At 38.6% G+C, this 20,059-nt stretch overlaps 1 protein-coding gene across 5 annotated transcripts in view; it reads left to right on the top strand.

Annotated features, from left to right (window-relative positions):
• The window catches only part of na (sodium leak channel non-selective protein na), a 42,730-nt gene that overhangs the window by 7,690 nt on the left and 14,981 nt on the right, over positions 1 to 20,059 (top strand). Inside the window, exons 2-12 of one of the 5 annotated variants that reach the window (XM_073971745.1) lie at positions 2,033 to 2,237; positions 2,297 to 3,127; positions 3,588 to 3,700; positions 3,795 to 3,905; positions 3,978 to 4,121; positions 4,196 to 4,453; positions 9,975 to 10,503; positions 10,569 to 11,311; positions 11,384 to 11,509; positions 16,135 to 16,473; positions 16,536 to 17,286. In XM_073971745.1, the coding sequence (XP_073827846.1) occupies positions 2,471 to 3,127; positions 3,588 to 3,700; positions 3,795 to 3,905; positions 3,978 to 4,121; positions 4,196 to 4,453; positions 9,975 to 10,503; positions 10,569 to 11,311; positions 11,384 to 11,509; positions 16,135 to 16,473; positions 16,536 to 17,286 (3,771 nt within the window). In that variant the 5' untranslated portion in view covers positions 2,033 to 2,237; positions 2,297 to 2,470. Of the gene's footprint in view, positions 1 to 2,032; positions 3,128 to 3,587; positions 3,701 to 3,794; positions 3,906 to 3,977; positions 4,122 to 4,195; positions 4,454 to 9,974; positions 10,504 to 10,568; positions 11,312 to 11,362; positions 11,510 to 16,107; positions 16,474 to 16,535; positions 17,287 to 20,059 lie in introns of all 5 variants that reach the window. The other 4 variants (XM_073971742.1, XM_073971744.1, XM_073971743.1 and 1 more) reach the window with 4 other exon arrangements.

The raw sequence follows: 20,059 nt of genomic DNA, 5'->3' as shown, positions 1-20,059 counted from the left end.
ATAATTTGTCAAACTAATTTCTAGGATCAATTCTGTCAAAGATTCCAAATTTCGTCAAAATTTAACATACATGGCGTGATTGGTGTAGAAAATACATGATATCGGCCGAAAATATATATGGGAGCTATATCCCAATCTGAACCGATTTCAAAATAGTTTGGAACATATATTTCTGCAATAATTTCCGTCACACATTCCAAATTTCATTGGAATTGGACATACAAAACGTGTTTTATGCATCAAATGCATTAAATCGCCCGAAAATATATATCCAAATCTGAGCCGATTTCAAATTACTTTGGCAAATTTATTTTTAGACCAAATTCCGTCACACATTCCAAATTTGAAGACTGTATCGATAATCGTTCGTTAGATATCAGCATACAAAGTCTACATTTTTTGGAGGTACCTCCGATCCTGAGGCTATATCTCCAGATCGGGGCGGAAACTTTCAGCCCATGTGGTAATATACTCTGAAAGTTTCAGGAAGATCGGTTCAGCGGTTTTTGAGTCCATAAACTTCAAACAAACAAACGTACAAACATTTTCCTCTTTTATAGATATAGATACCGCACAAATTTCATTGAAATAAATATGGGAGCTATAGCCAATTCAACACCGATTTCAATACTTATTTCTACACCAAATTTAGTTACACATTGGACATACATAGCGTGTTTGGGGCATCAAATACATGAAATCGGCCGAAAATATATATATAATTTGGCATACTCATTTCTACAACAAATTTAGTCACACATTCCAAATTTCGTTGAAATTGGACATACATAGTGGGTTGGGTGCATCTAATACATGAAATCGGCCGAAAATATATATAGGAGCTATATCTAACTCTGAACCGATTTCAATATAATTTGGCATACTCATTTCTACAACAAATTTAGTCACACATTCCAAATTTCATTGAAATTGGACATACATAGTGGGTTGGGTGCATCAAATACATGAAATCGGCCGAAAATATATATAGGAGCTATATCCAAATCTGAACCGATTTCAATATAGTTGGGCATACTCATTTCTACAACAAATTTAGTCACACATTCCAAATTTCATTGAAATTGGACATACATAGTGGGTTGGGTGCATCAAATACATGAAATCGGCCGAAAAAAAATATATAGGAGCTATATCTAAATCTGAACCGATTTCAATACAATTTGGCATACTCATTTATACAACAAATTTAGTCACACATTCCAAATTTCATTGAAATTGGACATACATAGTGGGTTGGGTGCATCAAATACATGAAATCGGCCGAAAATATATATAGGAGCTATATCTAAATCTGAACCGATTTCAATATAATTTGGCACACTCATTTCTACAACAAATTTAGTCACACATTCCAAATTTCATTAAAATTGGACATACATAGTGGGTTGGGTGCATCAAATACATGAAATCGGCCGAAAATCTATATAGGAGCTATATCCAAATCTGAACCGATTTCAATATAATTTGGCATACTCATTTTTGCAACAAATTTAGTCACACATTCCAAATTTCATGGAAATCGGACATATATAGCGTGTTTGGTACATCAAATATTTGAAATCGGACGAAAATATATATGGGAGCTATATCCAAATCTGGACCGATTTCGATATATTTTGGTACATTTATTTTTAGGCTAAAATCCATCACACATTTCAAATTTGGAGTCTGTATCTGTAACCGTGCTATAGATATTTGCATACAAAGTTTAAAATTTTTTGAGGTACCTCCGGTTCTGATGCTATATCTCCGGATCAGAGCGGAATTTCGAAACTTTTTATAGCCTATGTTACTTTCAGGCGATGTAGTAATATACCCTGAAAATTTCAGCAAGATCGGTTCAGCAGTTTTTGAGTCTATAAATTTCAAACAAACAAACAAACAAACAAACAAACATACAAACATTTTTCTATTTTATATATATAGATACTTACTTTTTCTGAATAGAAATCCGAAAAAATTGATTGTAAATGTTATTAATTTTTGCTCTCTCTCTCTCTTTGCCCTTTAGTATTTTTCCAGATATTTTTCGCAACATCCTGCCGTCTATCGATGATTATGAAGTCAGAGAGTCTTTTGAATGAGTGAACAATTGCGAATACGTCGCTTAGGTGGTCGTAGTAAAACACTTTCTGCCACAAATTTGGCACCAATCAATACCAGTGCAGCAGCAGCAGGAGGAGGAACAGTTGGTGGTGGTGCAGCCATAACACCAAGTATTAGCCATAGTGCTAGTAGCAATTTTTTACAACAATATTTTCGTCATCATCCGCAGCATACAACTCAGGCCCAATATTTTACCTTTAATCACACGGATAGTCCAAGGGGGACGCAGAATAACACAACAACAACAGGAACAGCATCAGCGGCAACAAATTATGGCGTTGAACCCAGTCCAACGGTTGTAAATTCCGCTAGTGGAAGTGGCAGTGGTAGTAGTGGTCTGCGTATGCCCAATATGGGACCTATGCTGGGAACATCGGCCACTGTTGCCATAAATAACAGTTATACTGCTTATAATGCCACTAATCCGGGGCAGGGCACCACATCTGGCGGTGGAGGTGTTGGTGCTGCCTCTAGTCACAACAATGGTTCCGGAGTTACAGCCGGTCAGCTTGGCAGTGCCTCGGCAGCCCAAACTGCCGCTGCATCATCAAGTAATACAGCTGGCACAAGCGGGGGTGTGGGAATGGGTGTTCCCGGAAATATGGGCGGCGTCGGTATGGGCATTTGTGGCGGTATTAGTAGTAATGCAGCTGTCATTACTGGGGTGCCGCCAATAGGACTTGGACTTGCAACCGGTATTGGTAATAAAATGCTCGGTCGCAAGCAAAGTCTAAAGGGCGGCGAACCATTTCTAGCCGATTATGGTCCCGAGGAGTCGCTTAACGAAAGTGCCGATATTGAATGGGTGAATAAACTGTGGGTAAGACGCCTAATGCGATTTTGCGCTTTAGTTGCCTTGGCCTCAGTCTCATTGAATACTCCAAAAACTTTCGAACGCGAACCATCCCTGCAGTATATAACATTCGTATCGGACATAGCGGTAACGCTACTATTTACCGCTGAAATGATAGCCAAAATGCACATACGCGGCGTATTGCATGTGAGTACCGAAATACAATGTCAAAACATATAAATGGTAGCCATTTGGAGTGGTGTGGTATGCTGAGTGCAGAAGTATAGGGTGGCAAGGTTGACGAACTTATTTGGCAATGCTTGAAAAACAAGTAATACATCACTCTAATGATGGCAATGCTTTTTTGGCCAAGCGTTGCCCTATGACTCCATTAAGCTTGCATCCCCAGTATTCATTAAAATTGGCAAATATTTTATATCCAAATGGAGAAAGGAAGAGGCTTATTCAACTGTAGTTTCCATTCACCATGAGGACACCATTCAAAAGTAATCTTTGAAAAAAATATGAATACAAATGCTTCGAAGGCATATTAAACTAGTCAAATGGCCACCATGCCTATTTCTGTGTTAATACAACAGAGTTGCATTTTTAATTTTCTTATCTAAACACATAACCTAACTTTTAACAAATGTATGATAAAACCTAGGGTGAAGTACCATATCTAAAGGATCATTGGTGCCAATTTGATTTTTCAATGGTATTCTTTTTATGGATTTCCATAATCTTACAAATATTTGAAATACTTGAAGTTGTGCCAAAGTAAGTATTCGCAATCTGTGGACCCCTTTTGGTAATGGGGAGGAGAGCAAGGGATCACATATTTGTAATATTTTGTTTAATATCTTCCCCACAGGTTTTCTTCCCTATCGATGATGAGAGCTCCCCGACCGCTTATAATGATACGCTTCCTAAGAGTCTTCCTGAAATTTTCAATGCCAAAAAGTCGTATTAATCAAATATTCAAGTAAGTTTCCCATTCCTTCTTTAATTCGATTTTAATACATTCCCAACTCCATCCTCTCTTTACTCTCTACAGGCGTTCGAGTCAACAAATCTACAATGTAACCCTATTTTTCCTATTCTTTATGTCACTTTATGGCCTTATGGGTGTTCAATTTTTTGGCGAATTGAAAAACCATTGTGTCATGAATAACAGTAACTATGATGAGCATGATAGACCGTAAGTTTTGCATCTGAAGCTAATAGGACAAACGAAATTGGTCATCTTTTTTTTCTTAAATTTAAATTTTATAGAATTTTAACACTAAATTCATTGGCCATACCTGATACATTTTGTTCCATGGATCCTGATTCGGGTTATCAGTGTTCACCGGGCATGAAATGCATGAAATTGGATTTTCTCAGTAGCTATGTGATTGGTTTCAATGGATTTGAAGATATTGCCACAAGTATTTTTACGGTTTATCAGGCTGCATCCCAGGAGGGTTGGGTATTTATTATGTATCGTGCCATCGATTCGCTGCCAGCATGGAGAGCGGCATTCTATTTCAGGTATGTATTTATAACTCAACAATATCATCACCATTTTCCGCCACAAAGTTCATTCCTACAACACCAACTAAAAATGGGAATTTAGCGTTGGGCGCCAAATTTTCCTTACAAATTCAGGAAGTTTGTTTTTTTTGTCACTTCTAAGCACCTTTAAAAACGGCGATAAATGCCCAAGGCTTATCCACCGCAATGAAGAAGAATTTAGTTCCGAATTTTCCAAGGTACTTCTGTTACAGTAACAATAAATGAGCAACATCATTATGTGAAAACGGATCAATACATTGAATTCATTAACAACCACAAATTCAAAATGTATAATGGGTGGTGACTTTAACGCAATGCATATACAGAGAGTGAGGATCAAGTCTACCCCTAGCACAGGCCGACAATTGTTGAAAACTATTTAGTAAACTGGCTGCGATTTCATCTCAACAGGATACCCAAAGTACTAGCCAGCGAATCCTAAGCCTGATCGATTTTTTTGTAACAAGAAAGATTTCTAAACACTGCAGTGCACTGTTTTAAAATAGAAACAGGGCACAAACTCAGCTCTGTCTGACCTCATGCCTATCTATTAGTACGTAACATCTTAATGCCATGATTAAAGAGCAAATTTTCCGATTGGAAATATTATTTCCAACAAATAAACTGTAACGTCTTTTCAGATAGACTTCGAATAATATTTCGACGAAATCGTACTCAAATTCACTGCACTAATGCAAGAATCCGCTTTCGAAAGCATGTCAAAAAGAAATCCACTGAACAATTGTGAACAATGCTGTTGCGATTCGTACCAAATAAAACTTGTTTCATTTTAGATTACGATTCTACAATGCTTTATTGACTTTACTACACGTATTCATAACCGACTTTAATTACACTATGCAACACGAAAATTATTAACCATATTCTGACACCGCAGTGTGAAACAACACGAATAACGAGAAGACACGTGTCTCGCCGTTTTTCCCTATGTCATCAACTTTCGCGGTTATAGGCCTCCAAAGGTTTGAGGCTTTGATGTAGAAAGGGTTATTTAGTCAGGACTATATCTTCCAAATTGTTAGAAAATTTGAATTTATCTCTGAGGCGAAGTTGTATCTCTTGTTTTAAAGAACAAAAATTGTGAACACATATAATCCATCAAACCTCATCTGCAAGGTCAAAATCGCCATGGTCAAATTTCTTTTAAAATTTTTCTCAAGTTTTGTTATACAGCTTTCAAACCGATCAAATTTGAAGCAAACCACCAACTAAAAAAATGTGCCTCAGATCTCAATAAACATCTTTCTAGCATATACGAACCCTGAAGGAACAGGTCTTAATGGTCAAAATAGCAAAACAATTGCGATTTTTATCCTCTTTTCTCGGCTTCTGCTCCAAGGATATTAATCCGTTCAAAATTCAAGAAAACTATCAACCACAATAGTGTGGCAAAGCCTTCAATAAACAACTTTCTGGAATATGCAAAATGTCTATGTATTGTAATGTTACACTATAATTAGGCAGTTGTTCAACCGACAACGATGGACGTGTGATAAGTAGGGCTAGAATGTGGAAACAAGCTAGCAAGCTCGATTATAAGCGAGTTTTAAGGTTTCATAGTGGTGAGCGAGTAGTACTTTGTCAATTAAAGACAAACTACGAGCAGTGAAACGCTTCCTCGCCAGGCAGCAGTGTGAATGGCCAACGATAAACTAGTTGAAACATCTGTTTTATTTACATGGAGTGTATAACTATTGGAATTTCCATGAGCAAGAAAATAGTAACTGCCTAACGACGAATTAAACGATTCTTCTATCGCACATTAAGTCGATAATTTGTAGACAATTGACGTGCCCCACGGTTTTATTTTAGTCTAGTCTATGCATATGTTTATAATTCCCACGACTGTATCTATTTTATTATTTTTTGGTTTTTAGTACATTTATCTTAAACATTGCAATGTATGTTTAACATAAAACCGTTTAACTTAAAAAGTTTTTTTTACCTATTTTTATTTTCTAGTTTTTAGTTTTTATTTTGCATTCTGTTTAATTCATTTAGTGCTTCCTTATTGCAAGGTTTTTTGCCCGTTAGTTTATTGCAGTCCAACTCCTCTATACGTAGTCCCTGCAAAGATCTTACTCTACTAAGAGCCACGTAGGCTGGACCTTCTTCAAACAGTTTCGCACCTAAGTATACGACTGCGTGATCCACAGTGCTGCCCTGCATTTTATGTATTGTAGAAGCCCATGATAGTATTAAAGGCAACATTCTTCTTTCAGCCGTCCCGTAATTGTACATAGCTAGAAACTGTATGGCTTTCGGGTGTATAAAATGTACTGTATAGTGCACTGTATTCTTCTTGTCAAGCCCTTTTATTTGATACCCATATTGGAGGGATTGATAAAAAATTGTTATCAGCCATTTGGTAGCGGCGGCCATCTTAAATTTCAATTTTGCATAGTAAATTGTATTCTACTTGTTGAGACCTTTCATTTGATACCCATGTTGATGGGATTGATAAAACCTAAGTTATCCGCCATTTGTAGAGGCCGCCATCTTGGATTTTAATTTTATATAGTACATTGTATTCTACTGGTTGAGCACTTTCATTTGATACCCATATTGATGGGATTGATAAAATCTACGTTATCCGCCATTTTGTAGCGGCCGCCATCTTGGATTTCAATTTGTTATAGTATTTTGTATTCTGCTTGTTGAGCCATTTCATTTGATATCCATATTGATGGGATTGATACAACCTACGTTATCCGCCATTTTGTAGCGGCCGCCATCTTGAATTTATAATGATAATGAATAAACATAATTGTATTGTCACCAAAATCCAAAGTGTATACAAAATTTCAGATTAATCGGTTGACAGTAAGAGGGTGAAATTTGAATTACTAAATTTGACCCAAGAATAAATAATAAATAAAACAAACGGGGTGAGCTAAATAAAACCTTTTAAAAATAGCAAAAATCTTTTGAAAATATCCAATTTTTATACTTTTTTCTCCGACTCTTGTCCAAAGATACGCAACCGCCCAAAAATTAAGAATACGAGTACAGCCAACCACAAAAATGTACCTAAGATTTCAATAAACAACTTTTTAGAACATATGAATTTCTATGAATGATTTATAGGGCTGAAATTCACGAACAATTAAATTGTTTTAACATTCCCCCTGCTCAGGTTTGGAAATAACAAACTGTTAAAAACTCAAGAAAAATTTGAAAGGTTTGTTATTTACGGACCTGAACAGGAAAGAATGATCTAAAATAAACGAATTTTGAGCTTGAAGAATCGTTCCTAGAATCTTCATTTGTTCTAGAAACTTGTTTGTTGAAATCTAAGGTACATTTTTGTAGTTGACTGCATCCTTAATTTTTGGGCGGTTGCGTATCTTTGGACCAGAGTCGGAGAAAAAAGTATAAAAATTGGATATTTTCAAAAGATTTTTGCTATTTTTACCATTAAGAACCGTTCATAGACATTTCGTATATTCCAGAAAGTTGTTTATTGAAGGCTTTGCTACACTATTGTGGTTGATTGTTTTCTTGAATTTTGAACGGATTAATATCTGTGGAGCAGAAGCCGAGAAAAGAGGATAAAAATTGCAATTGTTTTGCTATTTTGACCATTAAGACCTGTTCCTTCAGGGTTCGTATATTCTAGAAAGATGTTTATTGAGATCTGAGGCACATTTTTTTACTTGGTTGTTTGCTTCAAATTTGCTCGGTTTGATAGCTGTATTTTTAAAAGAAATTTGACCATGGCGTTTTTGACCCTACAGATGAAGTTTGATGCGTTATATGTATGTGTTCACAATTTTTGTTCTCTAAGACAAGAGCTACAACTTTGCCTCTGAGATAGATTCAAATTTCCTAACGGTTTGGAAGATATAGTCCTGACTAAATTACCCTTTCTACATCAAAGTCTCAAACCTTTGGAGGCCTATAACCGCGAAAGTTAATGAGATAGGAAAAAACGGCGAGACACGTGTCTTCTCATTTTTGGCGTTATATCATACTGTGGAGTCAGAATATGGTTAATAAAACATGACTCAAAAAATTACACACAGTGTTACTAAGCACACAGCTTGACTTTAGTAAGCACACAGCTTTCTCTTTACTTCTTCTTTAACCGACTGTTCAGTTTGCCGTCTTAATCACAGCTGACTGGCTGGCTCTTAATTCTCCAGTATTTATCCCCAACCGCTTCTCTTTATCGATGTTTCCAGACGTAAGATCTGGTAACATCTGGAAACCAATTGTGTAACACAGCTCGCCTGGATCTGCTCTGCAATGAGGAATGTTATTGAAGGCTATATCAGGAAGATTTTTGTTCTTATTGGAATATTCTTACTAATAAATCCACACCTTGAAGGGCCAAGTTAAAATATTCTTTAATAATTCCACACCTTGAAGGGCCAAGTAAAAATATTCTTTAATAAATCCACACCTTGAAGGGCCAGGTAAAAATAAACTTTAATAAATCCACACCTTGAAGGGCCAAGTAAAAATATTCTTTAATAAATCCACGCCTTGAAGGGCCAAGTAAAAATATTCTTTAATAAATTCACGCCCTGAAGGGCCAAGTAAAAATATTCTTTAATAAGTTCACGCCTTGAAGGGCCAAGTAGAAATATTCTTTAATAAATAAACGCCTTGAAGGGCCAAGTAAAAATATTCTTTAATAAATACACGCCTTGGGAGACTCTAGTGGAAGAGTCCTCGTTGATGGAAACGAAGTCGGATTCGTCTATCTGGTTAACAATAAGAACACCGGGAATTTGGAGTACCATATCTCGTGATGAACATTTAAATCGCCTTTCCCTTTATCGCCTTAGGATGTAAAAATTCCCTGAAGACGAGAGGAAACAATTGCTGGTAAACTTTGTCTCTTGGAGGGCAGCATTTAAGATGCTGTGTTCATGCATGGAATTGATGATATCGATCACCTTGTGCCTTAAACCATTACTGCTAAACTGCATGATTTGAAATGTGGCGATTGGTGATCCCCAAACTGCACGAATTGCAGCTGCGGATGAGACTGTTTGATGGAATTGCCATTATTTTGTTGCTGTCTGGAAAGGAGATGAGCATTGTGCACTAGAACTGGTAGACTAGACGGATCGATAGTCGCACTGGAAGCGTGGAAACTAGTAGGAGAACTGGATGACGGTCGGAACTAGTAGCGGCGCCACTGGATGTGTAACTGGAGGAATCTGTACAAAAATACTACTTGGATACTAGTACGAGTACTGCGGCATGCTCTACGAGTATCTTCCGACTACTATACGGTACCCAAAATTATGAAAGTAAAATGTTTGTTGTAGCGTTAAGTATACTTTGGTTATATAGCTCAAGTAGTCTGCATAAACGAGCTGTAGGAAATCTTTATAGACGATTTCTTTTATATACGAACTGTGGATGCAGGGAGCTTTATAGACGAATTGCTAAGTGATGGCGCCCAACGTTTATTTACAAACCTAGATGATATTGGATAATTGTTTGCCTTCCCTCCTTTTAGTACCATGATCTTCTTTTTGGCATGGTTGGTGAAGAACGTTTTCATTGCTGTCATTACGGAAACATTCAATGAGATACGTGTGCAATTCCAACAAATGTGGGGTGCTCGCGGACACATACAAAAGACGGCGGCATCACAAATCCTAAGTGGAAATGATCAGGGATGGCGTTTGGTAACAATTGATGACAGTAAACATGGAGGATTGGCACCGGAAACATGTCATGCAATTTTGCGGTCGCCATATTTCCGAATGTTGGTAATGTCGATAATTTTGGCCAATGGTATTGTCACAGCAACGATGACATTTCATCATGATGGTCGGCCACGACATGTCTTCTATGAGAGATATTATTATATTGAGGCTGTGTTTACATTCCTCTTGGATTTGGAGACATTATTTAAGATCTATTGTTTGGGATGGCGTGGCTACTATAAACATTCGATACATAAATTTGAGTTGCTGTTAGCTGTGGGCACCACAATACATATTGTGCCGTATTTTTATCTGTCGGGATTTACATATTTCCAGGTAAGTCATGACATGCTCCCTGTCTCTTTTTCATGCAAATTTTTAATGTTGTTTCCTCTTTGCAGGTTCTCAGAGTTGTGCGCCTTATCAAAGCCTCACCCATGCTGGAGGGTTTTGTTTACAAAATCTTTGGTCCTGGCAAAAAGTTGGGCTCCCTCATAACCTTCACCGTCTGCTTGCTGATCATAAGTTCCAGTATTTCAATGCAGCTCTTCTGCTTTCTTTGTGATTTTACAAAATTCGAAACTTTCCCCGAAGCCTTTATGTCTATGTTCCAAATTCTTACCCAGGAAGCCTGGGTTGAGGTCATGGATGAGACAATGATACGCACAAGTAAAACCCTTACTCCTCTGGTGGCCATATATTTTATACTCTACCACTTGTTCGTTACCCTTATTGTGCTAAGTTTGTTCGTGGCGGTTATTTTGGATAATTTGGAATTGGATGAGGACATCAAGAAGTTAAAACAGCTAAAGTTTAGAGAACAAAGTGCTGAGATTAAAGAGACCCTACCATTTCGTTTGAGGATATTTGAAAAATTCCCTCAATCTCCACAAATGACAATATTACATCGAATACCGAATGACTTTACCCTGCCCAAAGTTCGAGAATCTTTTATGAAACAGTTTGTAATCGAGTTGGAAAATGACGACCCCTCAATGGAGAGTTGTAAGCGGCCCATATCCGAATATTGGGAATCAAAAATGGTATTTCGTAAACAGAAGCCAGTGAGAATTATGAATAAGACAGCTAAAGTTCGCTCGGCTGGTAGCAGTTTAAGGAAATTGGCCATAACCCACATCATCAAGTAAGTAGATGCAATGTGGTCTATGTGGGTCTAGAGAATTTCTCATTAAAGTTTCGATATAAATTATTTAAGTGATTCAAATAATCAACGTTTGATGTTGGGCGATTCAGCCATGCTGCCGGTTGTGGGCGGAAAATGCGGCCTTAAATCTCAGGGTACCATTACCCATTCGAAACCGTGGAGGGTGGATCAAAAGAAGTAAGTTAAGTGTTTTTGTTTTGTTTTAGATTGCATCCCTATTTCAAAATTTTAAAATATAAAAAAAAAAAAAACAAAAAGTAGTATTACTTAGTTATGTGAGTGTGTAGAGTATAAAAATATCTAATAGAGTAGAATGTAATTAGCTTAAATCTAGAGATAGTGTGTGAGGGAAATGGTAGTGCTATGTTCTCTGAGTGTCATAAACAAATGTAGGGCAAGTGCTACACTTCTGCCTTCTACTCCTGCCTTAATGACATGGTTTCATTTTCCTCAGACTTGAACACCTGATTACTCTCCTTGATATGTTAGTTGAAGATTTTAGCAGGTTTAACGTACGTGGTGGAGGGAATAGTTACAATGATAGTATTTTTTTGCTTATAAGCATATCCCACTTCTTCTCTTTTTAGCATAATCTTCTTTCTGCGTTGGTCGATGATAGAACTTTTTCATTGCTGTCATTACGGAAACGTTCAATGAGATACGCGTGCAATTCTAACAAAGGTGGGGTGCACGAGGTCATATGCAAAAGACTGCGGCATCAGAAATTCTTAGTGAAAATGATGTGGTGTCTTTGTAGGAAAGATCTACAGACAAGCTGTAGGGAGTATTTATAGACGAGGTATAGAGGTCTTCTTTGACGAAATATAGACGTCTTCCTAGACAAGCTGCAAGAACCCTAATGGAAGAGCTGTATGGGGTCTTAATAGTCGAGCTTTATAGGCGAACTTTAGGGAGTTTTTATAAACGAGCTGAAGGGAGTCTTTGTAGTCAAGATGTAGGGAGTCTTTATAGGCGAGCTATAGAGCTCTTATTTAACGTCTTCTTAGAAGATCAGCAGAATCTTTATGGATAATCTGTGTTGTTATAGACGAGACGAAGGGAGTCTATGTAGGCGAAGTGAAGGTAGTCTTTATAGACGAGCTGAAGGGAGTCTTTGTAGACGAGTTTACGGAAGTCTTTATACACAATTTGAAGGTATTCTTTACAGACGAGCCGAAGGTAGTCTTTATAGACGTAGTGGGTTTGTATGTCTTTAGAGTAGTTATTATGCGAGTCACCTCCCAAATGTTTGGAATTAGGATAGGTTAGAGGACGCGTAGCTGTCTTGTGGAGAGAAAGAATAAGATATTCAGAGAGATAATAAACAATACAAAATAATGAATATTTTAGTTGTTTAGAAGGGGAGGAGAGAGGAAGTGTGTCTTTATGAGTTTTATGTTCTTGTGTTCATTCTCGCTGCAGCCCCTTCAGACCCTTGGCATGAAGACGCAGAATTGTTGGCTGAGATTGGATCATGTGTTGACTCATATTGCGCAGTCTCCGGCCCGTGAGCATAGGACAGCGACATAATAAGAGCTCTATTGTCTTTATTCCTTTTTCTTCTTGATAATGTACTGTAGTCAGCAGTATCATCTCTTTCCCATTTACAGGACGTTGGTCTTATTCTGCAGTGACCCGAGATTATTCCCACCGTTAGTTTCAGGTCAAATTTCTTTTGATTGCAAAGGTTTCTGCTTGAAAGATCCAACAGATCCCGAGCAAGTACTGCAGCGAAAGCATGCCATTGTGTTGCTGTACTGGAAGAATTTTTTGTCTTCTGAAGACATAAGGAGGCAACCTGTTGCAGTACTCAGGCCGGCGTTCTGAAAGGTTTGAATATTTTTCTATCGCTTTGCACTTATTTGCGAACCAAACTGCCTCCGCATAACTTACCACATACCGATCTATTGTGTTATATGTGATCAACAAGGTTTCTTTTTCTGCATCCCAAGTACTGCCGGCTAGGGACTTGAGAACCTTTTTCCTACATCTAAGCTTGTCCCAGTGGTAATCCCGATAGAATAGCATTTTCGGATTTAGGCCATGAATTTATCTTCTTGAGTTTATCTCCTGCATTCTTGGCTGCCAGCACTTTTACACGTCACTTCGTAGTCCAGAAAAATGCTGCTTAAGAGAGCTCCATGGTGATTCCATCAAGCATTGGTAGGGTGAATGATTTGACTTTCCTCTTGCTGCTACGAGGGTCACTGAAAACCTTCAGGCCTAGGCAACGCGGAGTTTCGCCAAGATTCATTTGACTTTTTTTTGGAAAGTTTGACAGTTTTTAGCCTAAGCATACTCAGGACAGTTTCACATACGACCATGTGTTGAGTTGTTTGACTTGAAAAAATCACTTTGCAAAAAAATGGAGATTACTTGTGAACATTTTCGTCCGATAATTTTTCACAACTTCCGACGTGAATAATCACGGCAAGAGTTCATCGATAAAAATAAATCGTTGTATGACCAAAAATAAGCAGCAATCGCCAGAAGATGCTGTAAAACGTTCAATAACCAAGAGTTCATCGATAAAAAAACCTTCTGGCCTAGGCAACACGCAGTGTCGGCAGGCGTAATTTTAATTTTTTTTTTGGAAAGTTTGACAGTTTGTAGCCTAAGCATACTCAGGACAGTTTCACATACGGCCAAGTGTTGAGTTGTTCGACTTGAAAAAAAAAATCACTTTGCAAAAAAATGGAATTTACTTGTGAACATTTTCGTCCGATAACTTTTCACAACTTCCGACGTGAATAATCACGGCAAGAGTTCATCGATAAAATTAAATCGTTGTATGTGCATAAAGGGCCATCATATAGCACTATGAAAAACTGGTTTAATAAATTCAATCGTGGCCGACACTCGCCTTAAAAACGAAGTTCGTGGGGGTCGACAAAAAACGGCCGTTGTGCCAGAAAAAATTAAGAGATAATGCAAGAACGCAGTGCTATATACCGTGAGAGAGAGGCATCCTTGGGCATTTTTTCCACCAACTAATAGTTGATATTGCGTAAACACTTGGCGGCCAAAAATAAGCAGCAATCGCCCGAAGATGCTGTAAAATGTTCAAAAACCATGTTTTGGAGGTGTCTCAACAACACATGGTCGTATGCCAAACCGTCCTGAGCACTCTTAGGCTAAAAACTGTCAAACTTTCCAAAAAGATTTCAAATGACGCCTGGCGACACTGCGTGTTGTTTTAGTGACCCTCGTAAGAAGAACCAGCTTTATCCTTGAAGGTTTCACTTCAAGACCATTGTTGTGTGCCCATCCCGATTGTTTGACTAAAGCTCCCTGCGTGTGTTCCGATAAAGCTAAAGACACCTTCTATATCAAGAAATGCTGCTAATGTGTAGTTTCACCCTATCATATTTCTCTCGATAAGTCCTACAACCGATTTGCCTTTTTATGTGGGCATGTTGGGCGGAACTTATTAAAGCTTACCCCGATCCCAAGATCCGGCACCATTCCGAAGGTTTTTAATAGACAGGCAACGAGACTGATGGGCTTATAGTCTTTTGAAAGTGTATGACTTGACTTTCCCGCTTTGGGGATGTATGTCTCCGTGACTTCTCTCCATAGAACCGGAATTTAGGATAAACAGAGAACGTCTGGTTTGGGTGATTTAAAGGGTTTAAAGGTGTTTATTGTCCATGTTGTTTTTGGACTAATGATTCCCTTGACAACACTCACATCTCCGGTGGTCTGATTGCGTACAGTTGGAGCACTTGGATGCTCTGGTACGTCCATACAGTTGGGGAAATGAGTATTGGCTGGGAGATCCCGAGTCTCTAGACCAGAGTTTGTTCATGTGCCTTCATCCCGTTTTGATTGGTTTTGGGATCCTTAGCAGATCCAAGATCTGAATTTAGTTTTCTTAATTTCGTTGTTGTACTCATTGAAAAATACCTTATAGTTCTCCCAATCTGTGGACAACTTCTTTTCATTGGATTTGTTGTAAAGCCTTCAGTTAATCCTTCTGAAATTAGCAAGATCATTTGACTTCTCCTACCAGGGCGAGTTAGTGGGCTTTTTATAGACGAGCTTTAGACACTTTTTATAGACAAGATGTAGCGACTTTTTTATAGGCAATCTGTAGTCCATCAACCATATTCGAAACTGACCTATGTCTGGAAGAAATATCACGATGTGCAAAGTTTGAACCAAATCGATTGCTCCCCTTCAGTGTTATCGTGTGCATCATTTTCAGCGTAAATTTTTTATTTTTTTGTGTGGGGTATGTACTCGAAGGAGGGGACCGATACGACCCATCTTTGAACTTGATCTGTGTTTGGACAAAATATTATGTGGATCAACGTTTGGACTAAATCGATTGATCCGTTCGAAACGTACAACGAAATTGAAAGCGAGCGATTCAAAGTCGGTGGACAACAGTTAAAGTTGATAGTGAACTATGAACTGGGTCATCCAAAATAGCTGAACTATATTAAGCGATCTTTCAAATGAACTAGAATTTTCAACTCTAACACACATTGGCTTTTCTTAACTATGACTTAGGAAGAGTGAGTCTTTTCCGATTTTGCATAGCTACCTTTACCACTATTCGTTTTTATTCCGCAAACAATAAAAATGTGGTCATTTGTTTCAAATTATAACCTCCACCGGTTATATTCCTAAAATCTAAAATTTCATTGGTTCGTTTGAATTGGCACAAAACATGTTCCCTCCCCCCAAAAAAAAGTTTGGTTTCCAAAAGTTTCGGCCTCTCCGAACTTAATGTAGTGTAGTACTCTGCAAGTGTTAATTAATTTTCACAGATTTGGCTCACGTTCCATTCGACGTAGCGTACGTTCGGGTTCGATAAAGCTGAAACAAACCTATGAACATCTAATGGAAAATGGTGATATTGCCTCGGCGCCAAGAGCAAATTCCGGTCGAGCAAGGCCACATGATTTGGATATAAAGTTACTGCAGGCAAAACGACAACAGGCGGAGATGAGGCGCAATCAGAGGGAAGAAGATTTACGTGAAAATCATCCATTCTTTGATACGCCATTGTTTTTAGTGCCGCGGGAGAGTCGCTTTCGTAAGATTTGTCAGAAAATTGTCCATGGGAGGTATGATGCACGACTCAAGGATCCGCTGACGGGAAAGGAGCGTAAGGTGCAATATAAAAGTTTACAGTAAGTCCCCTTATTTCATTTTTCCTTTAGAATGAATTTGAAAATGTATTTTGTTCTTCCAGCAACTTCTTGGGCCTGGTAACCTACTTGGATTGGGTAATGATATTCGTCACCACGCTCTCCTGTATTTCAATGATGTTCGAAACACCCAATGATCGTGTTATGGATCATCCCACCCTGCAAATTGCCGAATACACATTTGTTATCTTTATGAGTTTGGAGTTGGCTTTGAAAATTTTGGCCGATGGCCTGTTCTTTACCCCCAAAGCCTATATCAAAGATGTGGCAGCGGTTTTGGATGTCTTCATTTACATTGTATCAACATTATTCCTCTGCTGGATGCCTAAACAGGTACCCACAAATTCTGCTGCCCAACTGCTGATGGTTTTACGTTGCATACGACCGTTGAGGATATTTACATTGGTCCCCCATATGCGTAAAGTCGTCTATGAGCTATGTCGCGGCTTCAAAGAAATTCTCTTGGTATCTACCCTGCTGATTCTGCTAATGTTCATCTTTGCTAGTTATGGAGTCCAGCTGTATGGTGGCCGTTTGGCACGCTGTAATGATCCGACAATTACAAGGCGTGAAGATTGTGTTGGTGTGTTTATGCGACGTGTTTTTGTAACAAAAATGAAATTGACCTTGGGTGAAGGAGAATCCTATCCGGCTATGTTAGTACCACGAGTATGGGCAAATCCAAGGAGATTTAATTTCGACAACATTGGTGATGCTATGTTGACATTGTTTGAAGTCCTGTCATTCAAGGGATGGTTGGATGTTAGAGATGTCCTTATTAAGGCCGTTGGTCCGGTAAGTAAAGTGGAGATGCACTAAAATTTAAAAATTATATATTTTATTAAGGAGCAAAAGGGAAAGGGGTATTTACAGCATGAAGGAAGTCTTCAAAGACGATAATAAGGACGATTTTACAGACGATCTGAATAAAGTCTAAATAAAGGAGATAAAAAAGTGTCTATATACCAGCAGAAAACAGTTGTTAAAGAAGAACAACAGAAAATATATGTAGGTGCTCAACGGGATCTGTGTGGAACCCTTCCATAAACATTTCGTCTGGCGTCCAAACCTATATTTGACTATCCAACGTTTCAAACACGGCTTCTCTATTTCAACGAACAGCTTGGCATGGTTGACGGTATAGGTCTGAGCCGCCATAACTGTTCGCTCGCACGGCCTGTGCTGGTTCAGTCCTCGACTGATATGTGTGGATATTTCGTATAACTCCGTTTTGTTGAGATCGGCCTGTAAGATTCACCTCTGCTGGCGTCATTGTCTGGCTTCAGTAGCGGACCACCCTGTCAACTTTACAGCCTTCTGGGACAATATGGGTGCCTAACGATAAATTGAGGACCTTATCAAATACTCAATTCCGGGTTAGTCCACTTGCTCAAGCATTAACATTTCGATTTCCTGTAGGCCCAAAGCTTTGAATCATTTCGCGGGGTCATTGCAACATTGCTCATCGTAAATTGTGGTACAGAGAGCTCTTATACGGCGTAGCACGTTCCTCTTCGACCTATCACTCTCGGGGTGCTCTATAAATTGCCGGTTAAAAACACGGGCACCGCTTTGAATCTGTCACTGTCACGCCGAGGGTAACATCCGTTCTATGGCTCCCCTTTCCAGGATTCAGGAGTGATTTAACCGTGATTTCAGGTGGTCTAGCCACTGTTCTCTAACTCTTGGGTATTTAGGGTTCATACGACGAGGGTCATTTCACTGATGTTCCGGAATGGGAGATTGGTAAATTCTCTAAACCCATGCCAATCAAGTATCTGAAAAATGTATCTGTCGGAGGATATGATCGGTTGGCGAATGGGATGACAGAAAGGGAAAATGACCAAGTGTCACAATGGTGATATTTTTTTTTCCATATTTCAGTTTTTTCTTTATTGAATTTCTAGGCCCCAGCGCCTAAAGGCTTTGTAGGGGCAATCAAAGAAAAAAATGACAACTATCAATTACACATATTAAATAATAGTTTAAAATTTAACAGTGAAAATCTATATTTGGCGAGCTGTAACAATCTCTTCTTATCTGGCAAACGGAACAGACCCATGGCCCGGGGTTCACATCAAACGATAGAAGAATTGCCGCTCCCGTCGTCGCAGTGAATTTGATATGCATGATACGAAGTGGTTGCTCTCTACGTTTTTCTGCTGCATTGATGTGAGATGAATCTTATCCAATCCAGACCAAAGTGCAGCTTGTTTTCATGCACCATAAAATACTCTTGCCCTATTAATTCATTTTTCATGAGCTTGTCTGTAGAGTGGAACAGTTGCACCCATGCTGGCAATACCCTTCTACGGCGGATCTTTTTTAACTTACAGCCGTCCCAAAATTCTGCTGTGTTAACAAGGAAGTCAGAGGATTCCTTTTTCTCACAGCAGATAACCTTGCCTCCACTTTAGGGGAGAGCGATACCAAACTGCGTATGTTTGGGAGGACCCCCATCGCCGGAGAATGACTAGAGGGTTAAAAGACCTACAATGCCTCGCAGACGACTTTCGATCAGTAGCCATCCATTATCGCAGATTTTCCCATCAGGATCAGCTATATTGATGTCGACGATTCGAAATTCGTCTGAAACCATTGGTCGTTTGGTGCTCTTATTTTCGGCATAGCCACCCGTGAGATGAGATCTGGTGGATATCGTGTGGCTTCGAGTGTAATTTCTCCGCTCACCTGACCCTTTTCACCTGGTCTTTTAGTAGAGAAGGGTTGGTCTTGGTCGAGTTTTCTGGCGTCACATCACATGGAAGCTTGAGACAAATCAACATCGCCCCCGATCTGACCTTTAGGGATTATTTTGGTTGATGTTGACATCAATATGACCTCTGTGGACATCGGGATGAGAGAGAGTTTGTTGAGATCAGAAAGAAACTTGGGAATTTTCTCAGCACCTTGAGAATGAGCCAAATCAACATCGCTCCCGATGTATCCTTAGGGGCTATTGAGGCCGATGTTTATTTCAAATTGCCTTCTGTGAACATCGAGATGAGAGAGAGAGAGAGAGTTTGTTGAGATAAGGATTTATCTTGGGCAATTGAAGGTACCTCATTTCGAATTTGCTTGCCATCATCTGTGTGGCCATTTTAGCATTTTTGCAGCTAAATTTAGCATTATTTTTTTTTGTATTTAGCCGCAAAATTTCCATTTGGCATTTAGCATTTTTTCATTATAAATTTAGGATTATTCTATCCACGAAATATGTTAGTACTTTTTTATAAAAAAAACTCTGATAACTGCTGGTTGAATTGAATAGAACAGCTGTTTGAAAATCTCAAAACATCGAAGATTTTCGTCTTTGCTCTGATTTAAAGGAATAAATTGATTGTTTGAAAAACTCAAAACATCGAAGATTTTCGTCTTTGCTCTGATTTAAAGGAATAAAAATGTGAATAAGCAAATAAAATAAAACAAGTAAAAAACTTTAAGTTTGCCCGGGTCGAACTTGTTATACCCTCCACCACGAAATATTCAGAACTGATATGGAATAGTTAGTTGTTCTTTTTGTTACCAATTTTAGATGGAGAAATTTTTTGACCACTGGGAACCCCAA

Source organism: Musca autumnalis, unplaced genomic scaffold, assembly GCF_047663935.1.
Source record: "Musca autumnalis isolate F117 unplaced genomic scaffold, ASM4766393v1 scaffold_3, whole genome shotgun sequence".
NCBI lineage: Eukaryota > Metazoa > Arthropoda > Insecta > Diptera > Muscidae > Musca > Musca autumnalis.
Note: the sequence above shows the minus strand (reverse complement) of the source record. Positions and strands in the feature narration are given on the sequence as shown.